This window comes from Staurois parvus, unplaced genomic scaffold (genome assembly GCF_062004578.1).
Source record: "Staurois parvus isolate SC_StPar_1 unplaced genomic scaffold, SC_StPar_1.0 ptg001451l, whole genome shotgun sequence".
Classification (NCBI taxonomy): domain Eukaryota; kingdom Metazoa; phylum Chordata; class Amphibia; order Anura; family Ranidae; genus Staurois; species Staurois parvus.
The window spans coordinates 1305087-1316742 of record NW_028319247.1 but is presented as its reverse complement, the minus strand read 5'-3'; the positions used below and the strand labels follow the sequence as shown (position 1 = coordinate 1316742).

The 11656-nt window shown below is 47.9% G+C and overlaps 1 protein-coding gene across 1 annotated transcript; it reads left to right on the top strand.

Annotated features, from left to right (window-relative positions):
* The first annotated feature begins 304 nt into the window (after positions 1-304).
* Positions 305-5194, top strand: CEBPB (CCAAT enhancer binding protein beta). Its single transcript, XM_089662273.1, has one exon. It carries the CDS (start codon positions 338-340, stop codon positions 986-988), a length of 651 nt encoding a protein of 216 aa, XP_089518399.1. The 5' UTR covers positions 305-337; the 3' UTR covers positions 989-5194.
* Positions 5195-11656: the final 6462 nt, after the last annotated feature.

Here is an 11656-nt window from a genome sequence, read left to right as displayed (position 1 = left end):
ATTTTTTTCGGACGAATACTGTACTAATGAGATGAAAGCCATTTGATCTGGTATCATATGCGAAAATGTTTCGTGTTTGTCCCTTTTGGACGACATTTTTCGTCTGATTTTCTGATGGTGTGTAGGAGGTTTTAAGGAGAGTGAAAAGGAAGTCGATGTTTAGGGAGAGGACAAGCCTACAATCGATGAACGGAGCCCTCTGCCTGACAGCTGAGGTAGCGGCCGGTGACGTCTCCGGTTTCCACGGAGACGGCAGAACACATGGTGACGTCACATTGGGTATTTAAACGTGTTCCCAGGAGTGTTCCGGCAGATCAGGCTGAGCCTCGCCTCCTCCATGAATCGGCTGTTGACCTGGGAGCCGCCAGGATGTGCCCCCGCTAGAGCCATGGAAGCTGCCAACTTCTACTACGAGCCGCTGGGCAGCGTCGAGTGTCTGGGGGCCAAGGCTCAGCGCCGGGGGCCCCGGCCGGAGACGGGCAACATCGGCGAGCACGAGCGGGCGATCGACTTCAGCCCTTACCTGGAGGCCGAGTGCGGGGAGTTCATGTGCGAGCTGGGGGGCCCACACTACAAGCCGGGGCCCCTGCTCTACCCCAAGATGGAGGAGTCCCCGGCCATCCGACCCTTCCTGCCCTTCCACGCCGTCCCCTCCGGCAGCAGCGGCAACCTGAGCAGCGCCTCCTCCTGCAGCCCCCCGGGCACCCCCAGCCCAGCGCCCAAGACGGGCGCCAACAGCGCCAAGCACAAGAAGTCTCTGGACAAGCACAGCGACGAGTACAAAGTTCGCCGGGAGCGAAACAACATCGCGGTGCGAAAGAGCCGGGACAAAGCCAAGATCCGCAACATGGAGACCCAGCACAAGGTCCTGGAACTCACCGCCGAGAACGAGAGGCTACAGAAGAGGGTGGAGCAGCTGAGCCGGGAGCTCACTACCCTCCGCAACCTTTTCAAACAGCTGCCCCCAGAGGCCACGGGGAGGTGCTAGGGGCCACAGAGGGGGAGACCTGGAGGAGAACAGTATGCCACCCCTATGGGCACAGAGATTGACACCTCTACTAGAACACCAGAGGGGGGCAAGAGACTGGCATAACCCCCCAAATACCGGGGGGGCAAGAGACTGGCATCACCTCCCTAAAAACAGGGGGGCAAGAGACTGGCATCACCCCCCAATACCGGGAGGCAAGAGACTGGCATCACCCCCCTAATACGGGGGGGGCAAGAGACTGGCATCACCCCCCCCCAATACCAAGGGGGCAAGTAACTGGATTGAGAGACTGGCACCTTCCTCTTAACACCACGGGGGTATGTAGACTGACTAGCACTCTCTTCCTCTAATGCCAACCCTTCTTACACCATAGGGGCAAGAGACTGAATTCCCCCTACCAATATCAGGGGGGCAAGAGACTGGCATCACCCCTCTAATACCAAGAGACTAATATCACCCCCCTGATACCAGGGGGGGGGGGCAAGACTGGATCCCCCCCACACACACACTATAACCAGGGGGGCAAGAGACTAGCACCCTACTCTTGACACCACAGAGATTATGTAAAATGGCTATCACCCTCTTCTAATGCCAACCCCCAACCCTTCATACACCATAGGGGGAAGAGCCTGAATTCACCCTACCAATACCAGGGGGCAAGACTGGATTCCTCCAGGCTGTAAGAGACTGGCATCACCGTCCTAACATCAGGGGAGCAGGAGACTGGATTCCTCCTATCAAAACCATGGGGTATAAAGGGACTGGCAGCACCCTCCTAATACCATGGGGGGAGAATAGACTGGCATCATCCTAATACTGGGGGCATGACTGGATCCCCCCACTATTCCCAGGGTGCAAGAGACTGGCACCCTCCTCCTAACACCACAGTGGGTATATAGAATGAATAGCACCCTCTTCTAATGCCAACCCTTCTTACACCATAGGGGCAAGAGACTGGCATCACCCTCCTAACACCAGAAGAGGATATTAGAGACTGGTGCCCCTGTTGCAATGCCACAGCTTCATACACCACCAGAGAGGGCAATAAACTGGATTTCCCTTCTTAACAGAGGAGGCAAAAGAATGGCACCCCCCCCCCCCCCAACACCACAAGGGGGTATAGAGAATGGCACCACAACCAAGAACAAAGCGGGCAAGAGACTGTCACTTTCCTCCTAACACCACAGGGGGTATATTGAAAGATTGTACCCTGGCATAATGCAAACCATCTCCAGAGTGGGTATGACGTGCCTGGGATCTCTGAAGTTATGCCAACCTTCTACGAGTATGAAGAGAGACTGGCATCAAACTTCAAACATCAGAAGGGTTACAAAGAGACCACCCCGGAACAGTAACAACCCTCCTAATACTAGGGTTATCATGGAGCCCAGCAACTATGCCTACTGATGCCACCTCTGGAAAGTGAAACCTGCTTGATGCCCCTTCCTATTAGGTCTGATGTTGATGCCCAGGGGTTGACCAGCAGAGCTGGGATGGAGGGACTGGCAACTTGAGGGGTTATGTGACTGGTTTCTGCCCACCACTGGCAGCACTATGCTTAGAAGAGACTGGCACCTCTCTCTTTTTGTCTTGGCATTGAAGAGTCTGTGCTCACAACTACCCTGAGGCCAAGTGATGTGTGTACAGTATCATTGCCCACATCACCAACCCAGAGGAGAGGAGTGATTATTGCTCAGGAGACCAGAGAGGAGGGCACCTCACTGGCACCCCTTATTTTACTGCACTGAGGGGTCTTGGCCCTTCTTACACCCTGTGATATGAGACTGAATAGACATCCTGCATGCACACATGTGATGCAGGAGATACTCAGCAGCTGTGTGATGCTGCATGTATGGACAGCGAGACTGCCGGTACTATAGTAATGCAGCCCAAAAATGTGGAATATTTTACTTGGTTTCAGCAGCTGGCCACCCTCCAGGTGGAGAAGAACTAAAAGTCGCAGCACGTCTTTCAGTTCCTTTCCACCTGGAGAATGGCTTATCTCTAGGTAACCAAGTCCAGTAGGTGAAAGGGGGTGGGTGTGCAATGTGTCTGCTGTAGAACGTCTTGTATTCATCGTCTTGTTTACATACAGGAACCACTGAGGTCACGGGGTTCTGCAGCAGCCATTCGCAGCAGTGCCTGCCTGTCTTAAACACCCCTGGGCCTTACAGGGTTAAAAGTAGAGCTGCTACTAAAATATTCTTGTTTTGCTGTTCCAAGTATTTTTGCCTCAGCGATGAGTCTTAGCGCTTTTACCAAAAACTTGTTTTGTTGGCCTGTGGCCTTTGCGAAGATTGCTTCGTCATTTTGAAAGTTTGCCAAGTTAAATATGTGCAGATGATCAGAAGATTATCAGGTTTCCTGTTTGGGCAGAATGAGGGAATCTGGTGTACTTGGCACTTTATTAAATAAGGCAAAAATCCCATTTCTACAAAATGATCCATAATAAGGAAACCAATTTCCTGCCTTCCAGCTGATAGAGTATATGCAGCCCCCCCCCCGAAGCGTACGCAGAGCTGCGCACAACCCGCGCGTAACCTCTACCAGCCAAAACCGATGCAGCAAATGGTTGATGGCGGATACCGCTGCCGCACCATCCCCATCGTATATGAGCCTTAATATCTATATTTTAGTTCCTTGCACCTACCAGAGATTTCTATGAGATACATTTTATTAATATATTTATAATTAAAGTATTTATAGCACTTGACACCCCCCCCCCCCCCAAGATGTTTTTTTTCTATGAAATGTAAACTGTTTACAGGTTGACCTAATCAAGCTTTATCTATGCTTTCCCATATTTTAATGACAACTTGCACATAACGACACAAGGTACGCACCATAAAAGAAGCCCCAACCGATCCCCCTCTGACCAGACTGCAGAATGCAGCTGCCTAATTGCACAACTGCAAGGAACATTTAGGACATAAGTGAGCACTTTTACTTTCTTTGTTAAAAAGGGACTGAAATTCTTTTTTTTTATAGCGTGCATTTAAACGGTTAGACAACTCAAAAATGATATTTCAGTGCTAGGTGGATTGTGTTGCTTTGAGTAACCGGCTTATTATATCAGGGTTAGGATTTCTGTTTTTTTTTTGTTCCCCACACCTGTTACGGGTGTTCCCAGCCACTTTCGGGTACTTGTCCTATTGCAGTTTCCATACTATGAAATAAACTCCTGCAGGAAAAGTGGGTGACCTTGTTTGTGGCAGGTTTGCACATCACATCTCCTCACTGGGGGCACGGTTAGGTGGTTTAGCTGTAGTATTTACTAAAATCTGAAAGATTCATTGTAAGTGGACAGACCCTTTAAATGCATGGCTGTGAGACGTATATATTCTATATTAGGGCCGGTTGTCCCATAGGAGACAGGTGTTGGGGGGGAATGTGCTACTGCTTTATTGATAGGGGGGAAGTTGCACAAGAATTACATCCCGTGGGTCCATACAGGTTGCACGACGGTGGCATTGCGCAAGTGACATGCATATAGTTGTGACATTCTGGCTACAGAGCAAAGTGCAGTAACCTCTGCGGATCAGCGTCCAGCCCGACCAATTGTGGAACGAGCAAAAAGGTGAATGCTGGGTGACCTTTGTTTTCCACACATCATCACCATTGCTGTTTCACAGCTTTACCAAACCAGCCCAATATAAAAAGATGGCACATATGACAACGTCTACCTCCCAGCTGTGTTAAGGCAGCAGAAACCTCCGCTGTATGTCAGGAGCATTTTGATGAAAGGAACTATAGGGGCCCTTATAGCCAGAGGCTTTGTTGTGCAGCAGAGGTTGACACCCCACCGTCTCCTAGCAGTGTTTTAGAGCCAAAATTTGTAGGACAAATTCTTTTTTTTTTTTTTTTATAATTCCAGACTTGCAGCTTTTTAATAGTGTTATTTAAAAAAAAAAAAAAAAAAAAGGGGGCGAGTAATGATAATTTTCTCCCCACAGTGATGCAATAGTTTAAAAGCATGGCCGATGCAGATGTTTTCCTTTTTAACACCTGATGCAATCTTCTGTAATTCGGCCGTGGACTGTGTAATCTGTTAAAGATATCAAATGTTTTTTCTATTCATAAGAGATTGTACAAGATGATCTATTTCGATATGAAACTTTGTATATTTTGGGATTTATATATTTGTCATGGAAGCATTAAAGCAAAAAAAGTTGTAATAAAAAAATAGTTTTTCTTGATAAAACTAAAGCTCGGTGTTGAGTTAATTATTATTAGTTTTTTGCATGTGATTAGTCCTTGGAAGTTTTATGCTCCAATATAAGTAAATAACAGGTCATAATGTAACTGAAAGGAGGATCCTGGTCTGTAGAAGAACAATTGGGGAGGGTTACTATACCTGTATGTGTCACAAGCATATCATGGATGGTTTGTCCTATGGGGGGATGTGCTCTTGCTGTATTATTGATTGGGGGGTATACAAGAACTATGTTTTCCAGGTTGTAAGATGGTGACATTGTGACGTGTTGTTGCTTTGGTTTAATACAGTGTTCTCCAAACTGTGGCCCAGGGGCTGAATGTGGCTCTTTTCTTGCCTTTATTTGGCCCTTGGGGCACTATTCCTCTCACAGATGCCAACCCTGGGGCATAATTCCTGCCACTGACACCAATGGTGGGGTACTATTCCTCCCACTGACACCAAAAACGGGGCACAATTCCTGCCACTGACACCTATGATGGAACACCATTCCTCCCATTGACACCAGTGATAGGGCACCATTCCTCCCACTGACACCAGTGATGGGGCACTATTCCTTCCACTGATACCAATGATGGGGCACTATTCCTCCCACTGACACCAATGATGGGGCACTATTCCTCCCATTGATACCAATGATGGGGCACTATTCCTTCCACTGATACCAATGATGGGGCACTATTCCTCCCACTGACACCAATGATGGGGCACTGTTCCTCCCATTGACACCAATGATGGGACACTGTTCCTCCCACTGACACCAATGATGGGGCACTATTCCTCCCACTGATACCAATGATGGGGCACTATTCCTCCCACTGATACCAATGATGGGGCACTATTCCTCTCACTGACACCAATGATGGGGCACTATTCCTCCCACTAATACCAATGATGGGACACTATTCCTCCCACTGATACCAATGATGGGGCACTATTCCTCCCACTGACACCAATGATGGGGCACTATTCCTCCCACTGATACCAATGATGGGGCACTATTCCTCCCACTGACACCAATGATGGGGCACTATTCCTCCCACTGATACCAATGATGGGGCACTATTCCTCCCACTGATACCAATGATGGGGCACTATTCCATCCACTGACACCAGCGATGGGGCACTATTCCTGCCCCTGACACCAATGATGGGACACTATTCCTCCCACTGACACCAATGATGGGGCACTATTCCTCCCACTGACACCAATGATGGAGCACTATTCCACCCACTGATACCAATGATGGGGCACTATTCCTCCCACTGACACCAATGATGGGGCACTATTCCTCTCACTGACACCAATGATGGGGCACTATTCCTCTCACTGATACCAATGACAGGGCACTATTCTTCCCACTGGTACCAATGAAGGGGCACTATTCTATTGACACCAATGATGGCACACTATTCCTCCCACTGACACCAATGATGGGGCACTATTCCTCTCACTGATACCAATGACGGGGCACTATTCTTCCCACTGGTACCAATGAAGGGGCACTATTCTACTGACACCAATGATGGCACACTATTCCTCCCACTGACACCAATGATGGGGCACTATTCCTCTCACTGACACCAAAAACGGGGCACAATTCCTGCCACTGACACCTATGATGGAACACCATTCCTCCCATTGACACCAGTGATGGGGCACCATTCCTCCCACTGACACCAGTGATGGGGCACTATTCCTCCCACTGACACCAATGAAGGGGCACTATTCCTCTCACTGACACCAATGATGGGGCACTATTCCTCTCACTGACACCAATGTTGGGGCACTATTCCTCCCACTGACACCAATGATGGGGCACTATTCCTCCCACTGACATCAATGATGGGGCACTATTCCCCACACATTTTCTACTCCCACTGGAAACAGTCCGGCCCCCCTAAAGCCTGAAAGACAGTAAACTGGCCCTTTGGTTAGAATGTTTGGAGACCCCTGGTTTAATACAGCACAGCGCTAGGTGTTGTAACCCTGACAATGAGGGACCAGCTCTCCCAATGGTGGAACTAATGAAATATTCCACCATTTCCTGACCAGGTGATGGGTGTCAGATCGAACAGAAAGGAGAAATCTCAATGAGGCTACAGGCATTAAAGCTGGCCATAGACAGGTCGCAATTTGGCCGGTCTTGTTCCTACTTCACAGAAGTTGATTGTTCGGCTTCTGTGGAAGGGACATGCTGGATCAGTGGTGACTTACAATGTTGCACGGGGGGAGATTTTGTCATCCACTTTGCTTGTGGGGGATGTGTTGGTTTAGGCTGAAGGTGAATAAACTACCTGTCAATGACCAGCTTTAGACAATTAGCCCTAATCCATATCATTTTGGCTGGAGTTGGAGCAGAATTAGGGACATTATGTTACAGGGTCACTTACCTATGACAAGAAGGCATGTCCTCCTTTTTCAAAAGTCTTCCACATGTGTCTTGTTAGAGCCACCCCATTAAGTGGCCATTCAGACCAGTCCTTCCTATGTTGCATTAAGGCATCCCAATAATTTTTAATGGACTTCCAACACATAAGAATGGACCAGAAATTGGATGTGCAGTATTTTTTACAATGCAGTGCACCATAACGCGCGTTGGTTGTGATGTGCTGCTTTGCATGTGCTGCGTTGCCTGGGTGCATTAACCCACATGTTACTGCACAGCTCGGCATGAAAAGTATTCCTTTTCCTTATAGAAAGGGTTTGTTACTCTAAAAACAACACTGCGTTATGCCACGTGTGTAGCTTTGATACCAAAGAGGTTTGTCACGTGATGAAGAATGCTGGGTGTTGTAGTTCCCTGGGTTTTTAATGCCTGTTGTAATAAGAATATTTCCTCCTTTACACCCAGTAGTTCCTAGCACATCAAATTATTCTATCAATATTTGATATGAACTTGAGATACCGTGTCTTGTTTGCTCAGTACTTTTATATATCTAAGCTGAACTTGGCCTCGATAAAGGTAAATAAGCGCTGCATTCTTTGTGTGGTATAGTGTGAGCTGGCAAAGTGTCAGATTGTTCAATCGGTTCACAAACAGCAAGAGAAACGATACTGAGAGGACAAGTGAGGAGGAGAAAAATGACATCATGAAGACACAGGTTGAGCGGGCATATATGGCGGGACATCCAGGAACCAGGCTGCTTTCTGCCCTCCACACCAGACATTCTCAAGCTCAGTTCCTTCAGGGTTTGCTGGGAGTTCACTGAGCTGTGCCTGACTGACCTCTCAATTGTGAATGCCTGAATAGTTCCAGGGACAACGCCACTTGGCAATCTATAAGGGTGGCATTCTGATTATTACTGTAAAGCAGGGGTAGGCAACCCTAAAGAGGTGGAGATCTCCCTGAACAACATGGGAGACATCAAAGATCACCGGGCACTGTGTTGCCTCCTCACACCTGATTTAAACCTCTAATTGCTGTACTACCGTGTCACAATCATGTGTATTGCACACCAATCATGGGTTTAAATCAGGTGGTGAGGAGGCAACATATCGCATCCTCACCACCTGCCAAACACACTATAATTTTGCAGAGGAACAGCAGTGCCTGCTGCACTTGTGAATGAGCCCCTAGTTGCATTCAGCAGCAGCACTCTAAGGGCTTGTTCACATGTAAAGTGAAGAGGTCATAAAACCCTGCAGGTGAGTCAAGGTTTTACCGCCCCCAATCCCTACCTCCTTTAGCTGCTGAGGCAGAAGCCTAAAGTGTACACATGCTGCAGAAGGAATTACACCCCTGCTGCTTTTGGTGGGTGCTCCCGCCTGCCAATCAGACCCATTCAAGCCAATGGGGCCTCTCTGCAAGTGCCCCGTAACTGCATGCTTCTGTGGGGTCCAAGGGGTTAAAGCAGGGGGTGAGAAAGAAACACACCACTGCCTGTTTAATCCCTTGTTTGCTGTACTGCACAAGGTTGCAGAGCACTTGCAGAGCGGCCTCTTTCACTTGAATGTGTCATGCTTGGCAGGTGCTACACCCACCAACCATGACAGGGTGTATGAGGCGGCACTACAGAGCAAGCAACGGCTTATGTGGCTCTTGCTCCCTACTACAGCTTCAACTTAACATGTAGTCCCTCTGCATTGCACTCTGATACTCCAGGATGGAGGGTCAGCAAGCCCTGGCTGTGATCTACCAGTCGCCTGGCCAAGATTTACCGGTAGCTCACAATCTACTGGTTGCTGACCCCCGCTGTAAGGGAAGTATCCTGCTCACTGGCCACTAATGTAAGCGGCATTTTTCCCATTGACCTTCAATGAACTGGTCTTAGCAGGGGTTCCCCGAGACCTGAAAATAGTTTCAAGTGTTTCTCTGTGGTAAAAATTTGAGAAAGTCTGTTTAACAACAAACCTTTGTAAATGTTACATATTCCACTAAAGCAAATTCAGAGAATAAAGCTCCCGCCAAAGGACATACGTAGGCTCTAGAAGTACCCGAGCATCACATGCTGGACTTGTGTTGTAGACGTTTCCACAAGACGAACCTCTAGATGGCCTTGTTGGTTTCGACTGACAGGCCAGGGTGGAGTACAGGACAGACCAAAGATCTGTCACCAGAGAAAAGATCAGCTGAAGTGAGGTACTGCAGGGTATATTTATCACAAGGCATTTGCCTAGGGCGGCATTTTTCAGGGGGGGCAGCACTGCCCCTCAGAAGAAGGGATGGAAGAAAGGACACACGGCATGAGGACCTGGTGGGTTCCAAAAGAGGCTGCGGGTTTCATGACATCGTACCCACAGCCCTACTCTCATTCCTGGGGATGTCCGGAGCTGTGAAGGTGAGTGTCTTTCTTTCTTTCTCTCGCCATGGGGGATGGTGGATGGAGTATGGGGGGCAGTGATAATGGAAGGCTGTCTGGGGTGGGGATGGGTGTTCATGGTCAATGTCGGGTTCTCTCTGCATGGGGGGGCGCCAATTTTTGTGTTGCCTAGGGCAGCACAAAATCTAAATACACCACTGAGGTACTGGGGATGTAGATGGAGGCAAAGGTAAAAATCTATGTGATTAGCAGTAAAGGTCTGCACCCCACTATTACCTACACCATTTACCAACCAACAATAGATTCATTTTTGGGCGCCTCCTTAGTTTATCAATCTGTACAATAAACTTCAACATATAGAGTAAGCACACCAAATAACAAAAATGCTTTATCAATAAAGTTGTATTAGGTAGACAGTATACATACAGTTATACAATAGGTACAAAGATCCATGCATATCATATCCCATCTAGCATAATACAGCAACCAAACAACACATGCATGTACATTATATAGGTACAATCAGCACCCCAGGCAGGAGGTTCTTGAGAATGGGAGCTTTTACATCCCTGAAACGTTCGGTTTTCCATTCATCAGTCCTCAACCAGCTCCAAGCCCGTGACATCACACCTCCGCCATCTTGCTAGCGGAGTGGTGAGCTGGTTGAGGACTGATTTTAAAGCATTTCATATTTTTTTTGCAAGTGCAATTTTGTTGTGGGGGATTTAATAACTTTTATACGGAAATCACTGTTATGGCCTTTTTGTTGCAAGGGGTCCATATCGCTGGTTGTCTGAGTGCGAGGAAGGCGTAATTAGCCTGGAGGAAGATCGTGGTTCTTGGTCAGAGGAGATGGAGAGCATCCAGATGAGCATTTATTAACATATATGAGGTGAGCAGGTTTTTCACCTGTTTGCGGTGGAGGCGCACATTCCAATGGAGGCGTAGTTGTTATTACACATCTATTGTTCACCAGATATTTCATAATTGTTCTGTTGGACATTTCTATGTGGACTGGACTTTCATATTATTTAATAACATTTACTAGTAAAATAATGTGGCTCTGTCAGTAAATTTCATGATTTTTGTAAGGAGCTGTTTGCAAATCTTGGACATCATCTGTCAGTAAATGTCACTTCGGGGGGGTCGACAACACTGATTCTTTTCTGGATACTGAATTCCTGGATGTGTTTTTGAACATCAGCTGCTATATGATTTAAAGTGGTTCTAAAGGCTCAAGGTTTGTTTTAACCTTCACGCATTCTATGCATGAAGGTAAAAAACCTTTTCTGTGCACCATCCCCCTGAGCCCCCCTAATACTCAGCAAAGCCCCCTCTCGTCCCAGCGATGTGCACTGGAGTCTTGGCTATTCCCTCTCCTCATTGGCTGAGAGAGAAGCAGGACCATTAGCTCCCACTGCTGTCAATCACAGCCAGTGAGACAATGAAAAGAGAGAGGGGGCCAGGGCCAAACTGCGGCTCTGTGTGTGAAGAAATACACGGAGCAGTGGGTGCCCCCATATCAAGCTGCTTGCTGTGGGGGCACCCAACAGGAGGGAAGGTCCATGAATGCTGGCAGGGGACCCGAGAAGAGGAGAATCTGGGACGTTCTGCCCAAAACCACTGCACACAGCAGGTAAATATAGACGTTTGTTATTTAAAAAAAAAAAAAAAAAGCCTTTAGAATCACT

Coding starts and splice junctions, on each gene's coding strand:
- CEBPB (XM_089662273.1), top strand. CDS start 338: ATGAATCGGCTGTTGACCTGGGAGCCGCCAGGATGTGCCCCCGCTAGA.